The 19,124-nt window shown below is 37.9% G+C and overlaps 1 protein-coding gene across 1 annotated transcript; it reads left to right on the top strand.

Annotated features, from left to right (window-relative positions):
• The first annotated feature begins 1,272 nt into the window (after positions 1 to 1,272).
• Positions 1,273 to 18,838, top strand: sec16b (SEC16 homolog B, endoplasmic reticulum export factor). The gene is made up of 24 exons (XM_084722481.1): positions 1,273 to 1,529; positions 3,043 to 3,140; positions 3,243 to 3,345; positions 4,409 to 4,596; positions 4,702 to 4,853; positions 6,629 to 6,690; positions 6,886 to 7,024; positions 8,313 to 8,543; positions 8,819 to 8,916; positions 11,225 to 11,306; positions 12,018 to 12,135; positions 12,222 to 12,333; positions 13,289 to 13,394; positions 13,536 to 13,673; positions 13,810 to 13,923; positions 14,462 to 14,546; positions 14,689 to 14,848; positions 14,974 to 15,134; positions 15,246 to 15,274; positions 16,428 to 16,535; positions 16,617 to 16,694; positions 16,789 to 16,903; positions 17,320 to 17,358; positions 17,460 to 18,838. The coding sequence occupies exons 1-23, from the start codon at positions 1,291 to 1,293 to the stop codon at positions 17,334 to 17,336; spliced, it is 2,733 nt and encodes a 910-aa protein (XP_084578607.1). The 5' UTR covers positions 1,273 to 1,290; the 3' UTR covers positions 17,337 to 17,358; positions 17,460 to 18,838.
• The last annotated feature ends 286 nt before the right edge of the window (positions 18,839 to 19,124 follow it).

The raw sequence follows: 19,124 nt of genomic DNA, 5'->3' as shown, positions 1-19,124 counted from the left end.
CTTGGGCTGGTCACAATAAAAGTCCACTTTAAAATGTGGAGTAAGATCTTGAAAAAAGACATTTCCACTATGGCTATTTCACACTGGGTTATAGATGCCAAATTATTTTCTTGGGGCCAATCTCTCCTTATACCTAAACCTAAGCAACACGTGTACCGGCCAATCAGAGGCAGAGTAGGATGGGTCATGACTTGGCCTTCCCAGGAATCGAATTTGGTATCTATAACCTTATGTGAAAATAGACATCGCCATAGTGCATTTTAAGAAATTCGTGAACAAAATTTTAGGGAAATAAAATTATTGTGTGCATAGAAGAAGTCTTGATTTCAACTCATGAAATGAAATTATATCATTAATATTTTTTTGTTGAGTGAAATGAAAATTTGCTCCACATTTACCAGCTGCAATGTTGGAGTGATGAGCACATTAATTCATCAGTAGCCTAGTTATAATCCAATAATAAGTGCTTGATGACCTTGAAGGATTTTGATACCAAAAAAACTGTGTCAGAAACTTTGTGTCCTGCAGTCTGGGGACTTTTCAAGTACAGAAATTAAAACATGATTAGTACATTGCAACTTACTTACTTAAATTTCTTTTTACTAACCCTTACTTTAATCTTTGCCCCTGCCCCTAAAAGAAAATTGGTTTATTTTACATAATGCATGCCCCTTTCCTCTAAAACATCATAAGAAACATGAATCCTTCTTAGGAAGTCTGTTTTGTTATAGCTGTATTGTTGTCCAGGTGGAAGGAGTTTGGAAAAATTTGTCCAAACCGAGGAGAAATACAGGAGAGTTGTGATCCCAGGAGGAAATAGGTAGAGTGAAATGAAAAACAGGAGTCTCATGGGAAAATCACAAAGGTTGGCAAATATGACAATGTCATATTCATTAATTTTAAATAGGTTATTTGGAGTACTTTTACTTTTGGAATTTTTAGTATATTTTGATTCTAATATGTTTGTATTTTTACTTAACTAAAAATGTCATTCTAATTTTCTGTCACTGAGAACTTTTAGCGCTGTTTTCTGTTATACGGGTCAGTGTATTTGGTGAACTTTATCCTCTTGTTATCATATTGACTTGTTATCAGCTCATGTTGCTGTGAAATGATGTGGCAGTCGTGGATGTACTTTGACTGCATGTGTTAGCTCAGCTGTAAGAAACTAAACAAAACTTGAACTCTTTTACTTTTACTTCAGAATAAGGGAGAGGAATTGCAAAACTCCCGCTTCCCATTATTTCCCTCAGGTGTTAAGGTGGGCTGATCTCGTGCCGTGGGGTCATCATGGATCACAGAGGTCACCCTTGGACAGACTCCGGCTATCATCACTCCCACAGAACGAAGGACAGAGAGGACTACTACAGGTATTCCCAGCAGGACAGAGAGAGGGACAGGTACTGGGCTCATCCTGACGCCCACTACAGGTCTCATTTTACCAGTCCTCCTGCCAGACCGGACCAGTATCCCTACAGCACACAGCAGTATCCTTACAGCCGTCCAGAACACCAAAGACCTCAGTCCAGGTGTGTACACTCATGGGATTTTCCTAATCACATGAATCAAACAAAAGTAAATGTGACTAAATATTAGGAAGAAGCTAATAATAATAATTTTGTGAATGTAATCATGAAGTGCAAGTCAAACACAAAAGTTATAACATGTCATCGTAAGGTGCACTGATAGAAAATGGCAGAGGTAGCAAAAGTACACACATTCTGTCCTCGAGTAGAAATACAGATACTTGTGTTAAAAAAAAGACTCTGGTAGAAGTATAAGTACTGATTTAACTTCTTCACTTTAGTAAAAGTGAAAAAGTGCAGTTTCTGAAATGTACTCAAAGTATAAAAGTAAAAAGTCGCCCTCTGAAGGACATTTCTACTGGCTGTTTCTGTGCAAACCTCACCTTTTCTCCATGGTTGAGTCTTTTATATCGCTTTCATCTTGTTACGTTGTTTTTGTTACGTTTTTAATGTTATTCATATTGTTACATCATTATGTAATTTTTCTCGTTACATCTGTAACATTAGTTTTGTCTTGTTACATTTTTTACTTCATTTGCGTTTTGTTACGTAGTTTTTGTTACATTTTTTATGTTATTCGTATTGTTTACGTCTTGTTACATCATTTTTCTCTTGTAACATCTTTAACGTTATTTTTGACATTGTTTTTGTCTTATTACACGTGTTGTCTTGTCGTCTTGTTATGACTTTCAGTCATTTTCATCTGATGTTTGCATTTTGTTACATCTTTTATGTAATTTTCATTTAGTAATGTTTTTGTTATGTTGTTTTTGTCTAGTTACGCCTTTTAGTCATTTTCGTCTTATTACGTCTTTTACGTAATTTTCGTCTAGTAACGTTTCATTATGTCGTTTTCGTCTTGTTATGTCTTTTAGTCATTTTTGTCAGATGTTTTCATCTTGCTACATCGATTATGCCATTTTCATCTTTTTATGTCTTCTATGATGTTTTTCTCTTGTTACATCCTTTAACATTCTTTTATACAATATATAAATATAAAAATAATACTCAATAAATCATTTAATATGCCGTTAAACACACCAAAAATAATAATAATAATACATGCTTGCATTTTCGTAATGAAGCAGAAATGTATCATGAAATGTAAAAACACAATAAAAAGGTTAAAAAAGAAAAGCTTGATGGAAATAAATTTGGGGAAATGCAGAGGTGGAAATAATAAATAAACACATAAAGAAATCAATTTAAAATGAACAAATCAATGAATAAAATGTAAAATGCATTATTTACAATGGTAAATATATACAAATACAAATGAACACAAAGCATCAATTTTTGTTACATTTTATTAATTAATTAATGTCTACTTTTATTTTTAATATTATTTTTGGAGCATTTAATGGCATATATGTTTCTTTATTGAGTCATTTATTTATTTATTTTTGATTTTGGCATTTTCGGCTTTCCACAGTTCTGCCTTGTTTGGGATGAAAGGATGAACAGGTGAAGAAGATGAATGAAAGCACTGATGTAAAATGTGGTCCTTTATTTTCAGGCATGGGTATGACTACCCACCCCACGGCCACTGGGACAATAGAGAGAGCTACAGTTATTATGAGCATGACTACTACAGAGGACAGCACAGACGACAAGGTGCTGTGATAGAAAACAGTTCTCTGAGATAATAAAGGTTTTATTATCAGTTTATTACACATACTGATACTTACTTACTGTATGTGCACTCTGATTGTGAAGATGCTGGCCAGTGGGGTCCTCAAGAGCCCTGGTGGACGGACCCTTACCATGACAAATCATACAAGCAGGAACATTCAGGGAGCTCGTACACTGAGGAGTACAGGTGAGCCGCAACATTCTTCTTCTATGAATAAACCCCTGTGCTGACTTGTAACTGAGATATAGAAAGCTGATCAGTTTGATTTTTATTTTAATTTTGGGAACACTGTTGTGCATGTGCAGTCGTTGTTGTGGTGTTTTTGTGCTACACTGTTCAAAGAAGACTTTGAAATGATGCAGTGTCATTGGTACATTCCTTTAATATAATGTGATGTATAATACGAATCTGAATAACAACCTATTGTTGTTTGTTTTTTTTAAATTAGAGTAAGACAGAATAGCAGAGGTGCAATGGTAATAGAGCTGCAACAATTTATACTCAAAAATTAGCAGGTTCACCTTAGGAAGCAAAATAGGCGTTGGCTGGTTCATGAGATAACACCAAGATTCAAATAATCTTGAATGGAACCGGTTGAAGAACCAGAGCTAATTTGGTGTAAAATGGCATTGAGAGGCTGCTGCTCATTTCTGTTTCTCGCCTGCTTAGCTCCAGTTCTGGTGACGGTGTTCTGACGATATGTGCTACATACTGAGATGCACTACTTAGCAGTTAATAGCATAACATGTCAATATGCTTCCCATGTTCTTACAGTATATGTGGAGTAAGTATTGGTTATATTAAATGATTTGGAATTGGGAGCATTATACAGTAAGGGAAGTAAGTTGGGATGAACTTTGCAGTTCAGCTGCTCCAACAGTTGCGTCAGATTTCAACTTTGGACAAAAAGAGGAATGCAGAAGGAATGTCCTGTATATTTTTTCTGGGACTTTAAAAAGATTCTTAATATAAATAATAAAATTACAATATGATGAACTGCTAAAATTAGACTTAGTTATAGTGTGTCTTGTGAACAAACATTGGCACCATCTCATCAGCAGTGTACAAACTCATTATATTAAGTGTTATATATGTAACATGCATGTTCTTATGCCTAGCCTTTATATTCTTCCTTATGATAACTGACTTGCCTATAGACTGAATCACATGTTGCAGCAGCAACAGAGAGTAGAAAGCTGCACGTGTATTTTAATGAAAATGCAGTATATTGTTGCTTTAATTCTTTCAGGTATGACCAAAGGAGAGACAGCTCGCACCTCAACTTCAGTTCCTCCAGAGACAACGAAGAGGTGTCCTCTTATAACCTGGGGACATTGGAAAGTTCCAAAAACTCAGGCTTATCGTCCAGCAGCTGTGAACTGAGTCAGTACATTAATGGAGCTGAGCACAGTGAACCTGTTCTCACTTCTGATGCAGGTGAGTGAAGGTACAGTTACAGCTCTTTTCTCTCAGGCCCACTTCACTTTACTTAAGTGTATATCATGACAGACACATGTTCTTTGGTGCCTCACGTCTCCTCAGCACATGGAGCTTTGTCTCAGATGTCAGCTCCTCTTAAGTACTCCATCCCTCATGCCATTGTGAGCTTCGGGCCTGCAGGCCAGCTGATCCGGGTCAGTCCAGGCTTGGCCACACAGGAGAACGTCAGCCCGCTGGAAATCCACAGTCTGGAGGTAAGATCGACGCCAGCCTCTGTTGATAACATTAGTAGAGTTTCTTCTTTTTAACTACTAGTACTGTATTTACGCACAATATGCAAGTTGCGTAGGGCCCCGTGAGGTGTGCAAGGGCCCCGCCTCTCCCTCATGTCAAAGCGGGTGTCAGTGTTTACAACTTTGATGAGAGGATGAAGCAGAACTAAAGAGAAAACAACATATTAAGAGTGAACAGAGTGAGCAGTAATCAGGTGAACCTGTGTTTCCTCCTCTCCATGTTTGATATCATTCATTCACAGTAACATTAAGTTGTGCTCATATGTGTGTGCACACTTTCCTGCAGCAGCCTCTGTGGAGACCAGTGTGTCTGTCCAGACATGATGTTACTCTTCTGAGGTGGCTAAGAGTGTAAAACGTATTCAGATCCTTTACTGAAGCAAAAGCACTAATATCACACTGTAAAAAAACTTCACTACAAGTAAAAGTCCTCCATTCACAAAACCTCACTGAAGTATGTAAATATTATCAGATAAATATACTTAAAGTAAAAGTATTCGTGTTGCAGTAAAATGTTCCCTGTCAGTGTTGTTATGTCTGATGTTTTTGGATTCACATTATTGCTTTTATATTACTGCTGTTTACTGCTTCTACTTCTACTTTATAGGCCACTGTTGGCTCGTTTAATCTACAGCAATGCATCATGGTCTATAAAACCATGAAATGTTTGTAGCATTGCTGTCCTGTGAGAACCATGTATCTCTGAAAAGTCAGATAACAGCTTTTTTAGCTTTGTGGATTAAAAAGTGCAGTATTTGCCTCTGGGATGTAGTGTGGAAGCATAAAGTTGGATAAAATGTAACTCAAGTAAAGTACAAAAGAAGTACAGTACTTGATGTAAATGTACTTAGATACAGTCCATCACTGATTACAACTCTGGATTAGTGTAAGATGGAAATTGATGGACTGACATTCACTGATGATTGATTCAATATTAACTGACTAATTTCCAGGCATCAGACCCAAAGCTCAGTGTTATGTTTTAGTATTTTCTATATTTTATATATTCTAAAATGTCTTATTCATGTTAATGAATAAAACGATTCTACACAGAATATTCCATTCAATAGATATTGCTTTTTGTAAATCATTCTGGTCTAAATAGATCTTATTCTTAGAGCTTATTCTTCAACCGACAGATGGAAGCCCTTTGGTGTGACTGTGTGGGAAATTTGCTTAGGAATTTAGCTTAAGGCCCCATGGAGGTCAGGACTGGTATTATGTATTAGGGCCAAGCATTAAAGAAAGTCAAAATGTCCAGAATAAAGTTGAAATGTTTAAAATAAAGTTGAAATGTGAAGAATAAAGTTGAATTGTTGAAAAAAAAGTCAGTGTGTCCAGAACAAAGTTGAAATATTGAGAATAAAGTTGAAATCTCCAGAATAAGGTCAAAATGTTGAGAATAAAACTGAAATGTCAAGAATAAAGTTGAAGATGAAATGAAGAATGAAATCAAAATATCAAGATTAAAGTTAAAAGGTTGAGAATAAAGTTGAAATGGTATTTCAACTTTATTCTCAACATTTTCTCAAAGTTCAAGAAAAAAAAATCTCCTCTGATTTATTTTTCTTTATGCTTGGTACTATTCTGAAAGTTTATTCTCAACATTTCAACCCTTTTCTTGAAATGCAAAATTAAGAAAAATATTCCTCCTTTAATTTTCCCCCTTTCTGTCTGGTTTTAAGACTCTTATGTAGTATTTTCAAGAGATGTTCTTTGCCTTTATATGTGTGCAGGCCATTCTGAGTGACACAAAGGAACAGCAGGAGATGAGAACATTCCCAGGACCTTTAACCAGGTATCACTTTGTCATTTGTTTTGCAATCCTGCTAATGAAAATGCTCCTCGCTACATAATATTAAAGAAACCCCATCATGATCTTCACCATCAGAAAACATTCTGCTGAATGTCACACGGGAAATTTATATTAGTGTTGTATATATTTAAAGTTCAGTGTTTAAATGTTCTCTGTTGGTTTTTCGTGTTTTTGAAGGGAGGATTTGCACAAAGTAGATGCTATAGAGTTTGCCCACCAGAGGGCAGGCGCCTGTGTGAGAGATGACAAGCAGCACGAGAATCACTCTGCTGCCCTCCTGTGGAATCTACTGATACTGCTCTGCAGACAGAACGGGGTGAGCGGATCATGTCTTGTTACATGGAGGAGTATTCAGATGTTTTTTAAGAACTTCACCTTAAAGTTCAGACCAGATCCTAACTAAGATTTTTTTTGGAAAAATGCACCAGTGCAATAGAGAAAACACAAACACTTACAGCACATTCACAGTCTCATATTGTGACACAATTAATTTGATTTTCACTGGATGTCCACACTCAGCAGGGTTCCCCCATTAATATCACTGTAAGTGCTAAAATTGCCATTAGCACTTTAATTTAATTAAACATCAAATAAATTAATGTAAATGTAAAACTATCAGCATGTGAACAGGTTGTTGTGTCTGTGTTTTCAAACATTTTAAAGCCTGACACTTATTATATTACATTATTTATATTACAATTTATTCAACAGAGATGTTCATTACATAAAATAGTATTTATAATTATACCATATCTTAATAGAGACTACATTTTTTTATCAGTTTCACTGTCCATTGTATGCCCATTATCACTGCAGTGCACAAGAAAACATTTTTTGGATTGACCAATCATATTCTTTAAAAGCATGTGTCATATCTGGCAACAGGGTCAACCATGCCTCCTTACTAGGATTAAAGTTTCTGTCTCTTCCTCGCTCCTGCTCTGAGACGTTTCCTAAATCACTCCTAAACCAGAACTCCATGCTCGAAGTTTTTAGGTTAAGTTAGGAGCTCTCTGAGAGAAGGCTCAGATCTTTTACTTAAGTAAAAGTACTAATACTATGACATAATAATAGTACCACAGTGTGAAATTACTCCACTACAAGTAAAAGTCCTTAATTCAAAACCACACTTTAACAGTATCTGTTTTCAGCTTTGTGATAATGCAGCTCCACTAATCCAAGAGAGTTTTTGAAGAATTCAGTTAGATTAATAAGGAATTTTGATTTCAATTTCAACACATCAAGGAACATTTCATCCTTCAGTTTATTAGAAATATTCAAAATCACAAAATTTGGAGATTCATGATTTTCACCCGACAAGAAGGGGATGAAAAAATGTAATCTGAAAAATAAAATCTAAAGCTGTCAGACAAATACAGTGGATTAAGAAGTACAGTATTTTCCTCTGAGATGTAGAGGAGTAGAAGTATGAAGTTGTATAAAATGGAAATACTCAAGTCAGAATTTTCACTGAAGTGCACTGCTTGAGAGCAAATGTACTTAGTTACATTCCACCACTGGGAAATAGTACACATTTAGCTCAACATCAAAGTACTGATCATGTTTTTTCTGGCACAATTATCACTACATGTCCATTCTTACAGCAAATCGTTGGCTCAGATATCGCTGAGCTGCTGATGCAGGGCTCTCACGCAGATGGAAGCTGGGAGTCAGACGCTCCCACGCTCATTGACTTCAGCGAGGGCCCGCCTGCTGAGGCTCCGCCTCGCAAAGGAGACGACCTGCTGACAGGAGACCTGAGCAGCTTCAGCTCGGAGAGCTCTGAGAAGGGCCTGCAGAGCTACACCCAACTGCTGCTGGCTGGCAGAAAGAAGGTTTTTTCCTTTTATTAAAAGTCTGGTTTCAATATTTATTTGTACTGCAAAATTGTACTTACAATACTTACATGTACTTTCCGCCACTGGTAATCTCAGTGTTAATCCAAATGCCATTCTTGGGGCAGGATCTAAATACAGTATATACTCAGATAATAATCCCCATATGATGAGTTTTTATCAGGTATTTAGATACATTCTTTGGCTGTCATGGATGTCAGACTGTGCTGGGCTCTGAGTGTTTGTCCCCTCACACCTTCCCGTATGGTTTCCAGGAGGCCCTGGAGTCCGCTATGGGCAGTGGCCTTTGGGGACATGCGCTTTTTCTGGCCAGCAAGATGGACAACAGGTCCTATACCACGGTGCTGAACAGGTGAGACAAGTGAAGTCATCTGAGACATGACAGCTGCAAGAAATCGGTGTACATCAGCTCTACACACAAGTGGTAATTTGTGAAGAAATGTTCCCCCTGACTAAACTTGGGCTGTGTTAAACTTGTGTTACGGCTATAAGGAAATATGGTCAGTATTTCTGTCACTTGTATTTAGAGCGCATCCTCAGCTTCATGTGTGAATTTTAGTTGAGCCCACAGGAAGGCAGCTGAGCTGTGAAGTGATGCCGGTGTAGTGGCCGCACATTTTCTATAGAATTGCAAAGGCATGACCCACCCTACTCTGTCTCTGATTGGCCTACCCTGATGTTCTTACCAACCTCACTACTCATGCCTGCACCTAACCAACCCAAACAATGACGTGACAAGTACTAGGCAATCAGAGACTGTGAAGGATGGGTCATGCTTTCACCATCCTGGGGGGAAAAAATGGCACATTGTGTTTGGTCATCATGTGATAGACACTCACTCAAATAGCATTCCATTCAGTGAGGAGGAGTGAGGAGTCAACAGGAAGTCAGCTGGACTTATTAGTGTAACATTAACCTTATGCTCCTTACTCAACATACCAACCTGTCCAGGATCAGTTAAAGGGATAGTTCACCCAAAAATGAAAATTCTGTTATTAGGTTTAGTTTAGTTTTTCAGTCCACAAAACACAAGAATCAATCCTGAGCAGGGCTCAGCTGTCAATCATGTCATAACCACTTTTTTTAATATCATCACATAAGTAATTAAAACAATATCGATCAGAAAAATTAACACTAGAACAAACATCAGTGTAAAGAGTGTTTTAGTTTGGTCCATGTCCTATCTACTAACACTGGGGAGGCAGGATTTAACACTTGGACTGCAGTCAGCCACCAGGGGGCGATCAAGATGCATTGGCTTCACTTACAGGGAGCTGTCATGTTGTCCATCTCTATATATACAGTCTATGTTTGGTACACAAATTCTTCAGGATCACTTGTAATCACTTTGTCGATCCTCTGACTTTTCATCTCGTGCATCATCAAATCAAAATTTTACTTTCTGTCCAAAAGTTTGATTCATGACCTTTATCATGACTTTCCCATCAGCCTCAGCTGTACTTTGTGCCCAGTGCTAATTAGCAAATGTTAGCATGTTAATATGTCAAGCAAAAATGGTGACCGTGGTAAACATGATACCTGCTGAACATCAGAATGTTAACACTGCCCTTGTGAACATATGTATGCTGATGTGAACAAGTAGCCTAAAGCTCCACTGTGTCAAAGTATAGCCTGCCAGCATGGCTGTAGACTCATTTGTGGAACTTTATTTATTTTACAAATTTTAATTATTTACTCTTAATTTTTTATTTCTGTACTGAACAGAGAAGATTATTCTACACTTGTGACTTGTGTAGCATTCGGCAAGGAACAAGACATGTGACATTCCAATAGTCCTGTGTCCAAAAATAGTGGCCTTTATTTAGAACTTGTGGAAGGTAATTAAAATTATGAAAATAAAAACAACAAGAGATTAAACCTCCAGAACCCTTTAACACAGCTTCCTGTTCGTAAACTTTTTCAATAAAAAAAAAAGAACGACAATTTGCTTTATATCTTTGCACAAGCCAATAGATGATGTGTGTTTATTAGTGCTCTTTCTAAACTGTATTTGTCAATTAGTCAAAGGTGAAAAATTTATTATTAATGACGCAATTATAAATCAGTATTTCTTGGAGCTTTGGGAGATGTCATTATTTCCTTGTTTTTCAGAGTTCATCTTGGCTTCTGAGTTATTTATAATTTATGGAGGGTAGTCTTATTACAGTACATAACAGACCATTAACACTTTCCTGGAGAATGTAAATAATCGTGCTTGACATACAATAAACTAAATTAATGCCTTTTAGCCTGTGCATCAGTGGCAGAGGACACAGGAGACCTGTGCTGAGTGAGGAACCTGTCTGCTTGAATGCTTGTACTATATATCACTAAGTACAGTTTCTGTGAAACTGTTGATCATGTAACAGAATCCAATTTTTACAGACGATTCTGGAATCATCAGTATGTCCCACGCAGCATATGTCCTGCCGTGACACCAGAGGAATGTCTGGGGGAGGGGAGGTTGACAGATAGCCAGGCTGATTTCGATTTGTAATTGACAGGAGGCAGAATTTGAGCTATCGGCATGTTGGATCACTTCTGCACACAGTAGCAGCAGGGGTAAATGTAATGGCTCCTTTTTTGACAGTGTCTTTGCTGCTAGCATGTGATAAAACCTTGGTTAAGATGTGCAATAACAAAAATTGCTCTTTTGGCAGGTTTACAGGCCAGCTGAAGGCCAGTGATCCCCTCCAGACTCTCTTCCAGCTGCTGTCTGGGAGAATTCCTGCTGTAGCTGCGGTAAAACATCCACAACATAAACTCCTCACACACGTGAATCATCACAGCTTCAGTAACTGTATTCTAAAAGTGTCTGTGTCTTATCAGTGTATAAGAGTGAATCCTTATAAATATTCTTCACACTTAAAATCTGGTAGCCACAAAAAAACATAGTTAACTGTTAATAAGTGCATAATAAAGAATTTATTAACTTTAATAATCATTGTTGAGAATTTAGATTTGGTGGTCACAAAAGACATAGTTAACTATTAATAAGAGTATAATTAAGAATTAATTAATCTTAATAAGCTTTGCTCACACTTATGATCTGGTAGCCACAAAAAACATAGTTAATTGTGCATAATAAAGGATTTATTAACCTTAATAAACATTGTTCAGACTTTAGATCTGGTGGTCACAAACGGCATATTTAACTTATAACAAGTGCATAATTAAGGCTTTATTAACTTTAATAAACATTGTTCACACTTAAGACTCACACTGGTAGCCAGAAAAAATATAGTTAACTGTTAATCAAGTTTGTCATGAATGCTTGTAAATGTCTTATGATTTTACAATCACCATGTTTATTATGCTTTTATTAACACATATATGTAGTCTTATTTACTCATATTAATGTTAATCAGCCTTTTATAAGGGCATAATTGCTTATTAACTAATGCTAGGGACCTTGTTATAACATGTTACCAAATTTTGACGCTCTGTCTGCAGGGCTGTGGAAATGAAAAATGGGGAGACTGGAGGCCCCATCTGGCTGTCATGCTGTCCAATGAGACAGGTGATCCCGCCGTCCAACAGAAGGCCATCGTCACCATGGGAGACACGCTCGGTACGGACCCACTGACTGGCAGGTTGTGCTGTTGTTTCTGCACAGACATACAAGCTTATTGTTTTGTATTGCTCTTTTCTGTGCAGCCTCCAAAGGCCTCTTACATGCCGCCCACGTGTGCTACCTGACAGCCGGCGTTCCCTTTGGGGTGTTCTCGCTGAAGGCAGAGAGGCTGGTGCTTCTAGGCAGCAGCCACAGGTGAGCTGCCATTGATGTCATTCATCAGATGAGCTGCTGTTGTTGTCACAATTTTGATTGATAAATATAAAAAAAGTAGAATTATGAGAAATACAGACAGTCAAATCCATTTTATGAGCTGCACGTCTGTGTACTTCCTGTCAATGGTAAAGTAACTTTACCTTTGACAACAAACTGAATGATTTTTCATCCTCAAGATAATTACTTCATTTTTCACTGATAGCTTGATACATATTGTTAGTGGTATTTATCATCCTTTTTGTTGCATTTTTAAGTATTTTGATTATCACCACAGTGTGGTAGATAACTTAGCTGGCTAGCTAGCAAACAATGTAATCATCATTCAAATAGTCATCTTAAAATATTGAGTTAGTACATCAAAATAATGAGAAACTTTCTGAAAATAATGACTTAGTATCTCAATTTCTCAATTTTCTCTTTTTTTCTCATTATTTTGAGATTCCAAGACATTATTTCAACAAAGTTTCTCATTATAGTGAGTTACAGGGCCTTCTTTTGTCCATCATATCGGCAGGAATGGGCTTTCAATGTAATGGGCCTTTAATGTAGATCTATCTGTGTGTTTCTCACTGTTAACAGACTCCAGCCTGCAGTGGAGTTCATACACGTCACTGATAAACCACAGAAATTTAGAGAGACATGAAGCTTCGTGATCAAAGAAAGTTTTTGTATGACATTACCACTCACAAGTTTTTTGATCAGCTGACGATGTGAGCATTGTTGATGTTCATTAATCACAAATTGATTTGTTCAGTTCACCAAAAATATGAGTATGCCTCTCTTTTAGCCTGTTCATGCACAACTTGAATAAGAATAGGTAAATGTCTTTCAATGCTCCTTATTTATCTTTTCATGTTTGTTTTACCTACTATTTATTATTTGCTGATATCATCTTGCTTATGTTTGTTGTGGTGTATCGTCTCCTCTCTTTTAGGCAGCCCTTTAAACACTTTGCCACAAACCTGGCCATCCAGTGCACTGAGTTGTACGAGTACTGTCAGACACTTGGGGGCAAATGCTTTTCAATACCATCCTTTCAGGTAGTTCCTATTTACACCACATCTCACTGCTTTCTACAAACAGTTTTATAGATTGTATTATAAAATTTCTCATTTGTAACCATATTTAAATCAGTCTGATAAAGAGGCGTGTGATGCTGAATGTTGCTGTGTTGTGTTCAGGTGTATAAGTTCCTGTATGCCAGTCGACTGCTGGACTGTGGGCTTGCATCTCAGGCCTTTCATTACTGTGAGGTGGTAGGACGGGCGATCCTCAAACAGATGGAGCCTTTCTTTGTGCTGACTGGAGAGGTTATTAAGGTATTCACACATCCTCCTATCCTCCTACATACTTACTATATGCACATATTACGTCTTATGCAGTTGTAATCACCGTGATTTGGAGTTCTTATTGAATTCTACCTAGATAATACTGTGTTTGTCCTTCCTCCTGCAGCTGTCAGACAGACTGAGACACTCCGAGGGTCAGTTCAGTGAAGCAGGGGTCAGCGGAGCCGGGCAGGAACCAGACTGGCTGAAACAGCTCCGTGCAAGGTACCACAGTTTACAGGTGAGTGCTCCAGACCAGACCAGCTTCTCTATGGCTTTCATAAAGCAAAGCTGATTTGTTTACCCCACAATGGTGCTTGAATTGCAGAGGTGGTAAATGAACACACAGTCTGTATTCAAGTAAAAGTACAGATACTTATTTATTGTATAAAAAAAAAAAAAAAAGACTGGTAAAAGTAGAAGTACTGCTTGAACTTCTCTTGAACTCACAGCCTGAGGAAAGAAGTATAATACAGGTACAATTTAGTTTTGAGGATTTAAAGAATTAAGTATGGAAGTGTAATAGCATCGTGAAAGTAAAATCTTTTAAATAAAAATGTTACACACAGAAATGTACAAAAGTGTAAGATACTGTAATGTTAGTAATTAAAGTAGATACATGAAATGGTACATTAATGTGTTCATGTACGGGTGCACTTCATGCCACTCCTGTAAAAGTCAGTTCCCCACTCAAAAGAGTCTGGAAACACTCCTGGTAGTAGTAAGTAATCACAGAGCTCTTGTTTGTCTAAAGTCTATAAATTCATTGTTTTACTCAGATGGGGACTTACGACTACACAGGAACCTTCCAGCCACCTACAGAGGGAAGTGCTTTGGCCCCTGAGGACAGAAAAGAGTGCTTAGGTAAGTCCTAATCCTCTCAATACCTCAAATGAAACAGTGTGGTTTGTTTTCCACTAGAGAGCAGTGTCCTCTGTCTCTGCTTTCTTGTACTGTGCTAATGAATACTCTCAAGAATGTTGCTGTCATTTTAATTTTTCTTCAGAGTCAGACTTGGACGACCTAAGCCGTGACGTCCAGAGCCCAGAGCCTGAATTCCTTTATTACAGAGGCACTGAGGATCAAGAAAGCCTTGAGCATCCAGTCGAAGGAAACACTGAGGAAATGACAGCGCTGTCACGGGACGTCAGCGCAGCTCAGGACTGGTACAAAATGTTCAGCAACATGCCTTATTATTCGCTTCAAACACAAACGCTTGCTGCACATGTGATATCCAGTCCTAATGGACCCTGTTATGTCACCGTTCTTCTCTCTCTGTTTCTCTGGTTAGGCCACAAGCCAATTATCCAGTGCCAGTAACGGTGGTTTATGCTCCCCCAGCGCCCACAGTGGCAGCGGGCCAAGACTTCAGTTATCATAACACAGATAGCGCTGAAGTCAGGACAGCTGCGCCACATTGTCCTCTGAGTAATGTGCCATCAGCAGCAGAGGGTGAGAAGCCCTAATGTTAGACAGCATTCATTCCTTTCTCTATTCAAATATCTACCATTGGCTCTTGAGAGTCAGCCTGTGTGTGATATTTTGATTTCATTGCTCCTACAGCGGCGGGGTCGGCCTTCGGAGCAAGCACAGTGAGTAATGCTTGTAATATTCTGTACTGATAATAAGCAAGAAACTCAAAGTGACACCCTCCTGGTTATTTGATGGAATCTTTTTCTTGATTTATATAGCTAAAATTTATTTCTTCCCTAAAAAAATGTCAATATTTTATTACTTTTAATACTTTCATAGTGTTTCAGATTTAAATGTGCAATATGTAAAACTATTTGTTAAAATATTGCAGAATGTGAGGAAACAGTTTTGATGTTATGTCATGTTAGAGATATTTACTGAGGTTAGCATGCTAACCAGCTAGCCCCAGCGCAGCCTGTCTTGTACTACCACGTTCAGTTTCAGCTGGGAGATGTGTGTAAGCTGTGAGTTTGCCACGTCACGCAAGCTTTTAAGTCTAAAAATACACAAAATAAACAACTTTTTTTTTTTTTTACTGAATTCAAGTTTCTTTCTTTTGAAACTAAAACTAGTAGTTTAGTTGCCTTGTAGCTCCCAGTCCCTGCAGAGTCAGCTATAGGGCCGCTAGTAGCTGCATGGCAAACTGAGCTAACTAGCTAACAGCATCTACAGTTAGCAGTAGGTAGCACTTACTCTGCTGATATCCAGCCCATATAGAGTGCTGCAAGAATACATCCTAAGACCTGAAGAAGAGTTAGCATATTAGCACTTCCAGTTTCCTTGTCTCGAAGTCTGTGGTTAGGCAGCTATTGGTGTGGTTTTAGGTGTGACGACAGTGAGGAGTATCCATGGAAGTGACTGTCCTTAATGTGCTTTTTTTTTTTTTTTTAAACAAAAATCATCTTTACAAGAATCGCCTACCAACATGGCTAACTTCAGACTGTGAGTTGTTGTGTTTCCTCCTCAGTGCTCTCCTACTATGTCATAAGGGTCGTTGATCTGATTGGTTGAAGTTGTGTTAGATGTGACAGGCAGATGATTCATCCAATTACCTGTCAACTGTTTTTCGAAAGTGCCTGCCCTTTTCCAAACAGTTTCTAAGGATGACTTTCCAGATGGTTCTATTTGTCAGGTTATATGAATTCGGCTGGTGGCTAAAATCTGGCAATTCTTTCATATTGCACCTTTAAACCTTTTTAAGCACGTGCCGCATTGGTAAATGTTTCTAAAATGTCACCTGGATGTGTGCTGCGTCTGTATTCGACTTTACAGACTGGGGGTCAGATGCTGGAAGTTGGCATCAGTCATCAGGGGCAAAGCCAGCAGAGCATTCCACAAGAATTAGAGACCTTGGGGCAGAACAACGCGCCTCCCGAACAAGTGGGTGGAGCTCCTGTCATATTGACACCTATTAAAACAAATTACATTATGTTGTTTGACATTTCTCTGTGTTTTATGCAGCCTGCCAAGGCTGGATGGTTCAGCGGTTGGTTCAGATCAAAACCCAAAGACGTTCCAAAGGAGAGCTCAGCTCAGACAGTAAGAGTACAGTAAATGTATCATCACAGTGTTCAGTTATCATCAAGTTTTCAATTTAGTGACTAAAGAAATATATTTTTGTATGTTTTCTCAGGTGCTACCACCCACCACTGGCTTCTGTCCTCCTCCACCGCCTGCCGTCATGTCGCCTGGCATGATTTCATCCCAGCCCTCCTCTGCGGGGGTCAATCCCTTTTCACGGAAAGCAGGTGAATTATATATATATATATATATATATATATATATATATATATATATATATATATATATATATATATATATATATTATTTTTTTATATTTTATATTATATTTTTGTTTTAGACATTTCAACCATCAAAGTCAGAAATATCTTGCCATGTTCCACATTCATGTTTATGGGATTTCTGAGGTCACTGACCCTTCTCGAGGTGCTGTGTCCCTTCTGTGTCACTGCCATTAACACAGTTGCTGTCCAGCGTGTTCAGTTTCATATTTTGCAAATGATAGGCAGCTTGCATGTTTTTAGCCCTGAAATTTAAAACATTGGCAGTGGTTTGGCTGCCACTGATGACACTTTGCCTACATCAAACTATGCAAATATGATAGTTTCCTATAAATAAATAAACATCCATGTCATCTTCATAGGCCAGCAGCTGGGGTAGAAACCACTACGCTGTGTCACAGGTAAATCACACCACTTAAAGATAAATATATCTTACCATATCAAATCATATCATTTTAAAGGATTAACGCTAATTGCTTTTAAAATATTTGTGTGTTTGTAGGATCACTGACACCACTAAAACCAAAGTGGGGACATCATGCTACCTAGGATGAACAGTGCCTTTATGTCTAATGAGAGTTTCACTTAAGCTTGGATGAGCACCAATAAGATCCATACTGCTCCCCAAGGCCCACATTTCTTTTTTAAGAATGCCCTTTCCAACCCCCCACCAGCTTGTCCACCGTCATGTTGCATATTAGATACAGAAATACTTTGGATGGACCTGCATAGGAACTCATATTGCAGCGACTCAAACAGCTGAGATGTGCTTCCTAAAAGCTGACGGCAGGGAACTAACCAGCGGACGCAGGGCATATCTGGGGAAAGGGATATCTTAATTGACCCCGATGGCCATTTATGTGTGAGGGATTTGACCCGGCAGCTTTAGTGTGCGACTGTGACCACATCAAAACTGCCCACTGAGTACTGTAAATCATCACATTCTCACAGTTCGGGTCACACATAAATGGTTTTCCGTGCTATGTGCTGCAAGAAAATAAGATAAATTTAAGTTATACTCAGGGCTATAAATCCATCTATCCCACTGAGTCAGTTTAATACAATGTCTACATGCACAAGTGTTAATAATAACACAATAAACATGTTTACTGTTAGATTATAAAACCTTTATGAGCACTTATAAGAAACTTGTTAACAGTTTGTGGACCATTTAAGAATGTTAATAATAACCTCATAAGTTTTGTTTTATAATAGCATTTCAAAGACATTTAATTTATTTGTTGTTGCTTTATTAAGATTTCTACATACTTTATTATGTATTTATTACCAGTTAACAATGCACTTATTAATAGTTGACAATGCATTTTGAGTGTACCTGTTCATCAGTGTGAACAATTGCTTATTGAGGTTAAGTAAGCCTTTATTATGCACTTAATGATGATAAGATCCTGTTAACTGTTAATAAGTACATAATAAAGGATGAACTTCAATAAGCACTGTTCACACTTTAGATCAGGTACACCCACAATGCATAATCAACTATTAATACATGATCGGTAATTGTTAATAAATGCATAGGTAACTGCTAGTAAATGCATAATGAAGTATGTAGAAATCTTAATAAAGCAACAAGAAAGCTTAGGTTAAGTCCTTGTAAAGGACTCTTTTAAACACATTCTAGATGTTACAACATAGTTGTTAAAAACTTGAAAAGACGGAGATCTATGTTGTACTGAAGTGTAGAGTTTGACAGTTATGCTGTTCTGTGTTCAGGATTTTTTGGTTGATCTTGAAACATGGCTTGGTGACGTACCAGAGCCCCAACACTATATAAGCTCCATGAACCATCACACAGACACCACCTCCCCCTCCCTCCTCCCTCACCTTCTCAATTACGAACGTACCTTCAGTGACTCTCTCAGCCCAGCAGTTCACTTCAGCTCACTTGAGTTCCAACAGCTTGACACAGAAGAAATAAAAGCATGTCCAATAAAGCTGCAAGACAGAGGGTCCATGTTTCGGGTCAGAGTGGTGTTTGACACTGAGACAGCGGAGCGGACACGCCCCCAGCGTTTCTGAGCAGAGAAACCTGGTCATTTTTTCATGATTTTGAGACCAGATTTTATATACTTAGAGTTTTTTTTAATCAAGTTTGTTATAAGTGCCTAAATGTCTTATAATCAAACAATAAACATGTTTATTGTGT

The sequence above is a fragment of the Lutjanus erythropterus genome, chromosome 7 (genome assembly GCF_056507025.1).
Source record: "Lutjanus erythropterus isolate fLutEry1 chromosome 7, fLutEry1.hap2, whole genome shotgun sequence".
NCBI classification, from domain to species: Eukaryota; Metazoa; Chordata; class Actinopteri; order Lutjaniformes; family Lutjanidae; genus Lutjanus; species Lutjanus erythropterus.
The sequence above is the reverse complement of the archived record's forward strand: the minus strand, read 5'-3'. Positions and strand labels throughout refer to the sequence as shown.

Coding starts and splice junctions, on each gene's coding strand:
- sec16b (XM_084722481.1), top strand. CDS start 1,291: ATGGATCACAGAGGTCACCCTTGGACAGACTCCGGCTATCATCACTCC. Junction 15,135..15,245: donor TGTGCCATCAGCAGCAGAGG/GTGAGAAGCCCT, acceptor TTGCTCCTACAG/CGGCGGGGTCGGCCTTCGGA. Junction 16,536..16,616: donor ACAACGCGCCTCCCGAACAA/GTGGGTGGAGCT, acceptor TGTTTTATGCAG/CCTGCCAAGGCTGGATGGTT.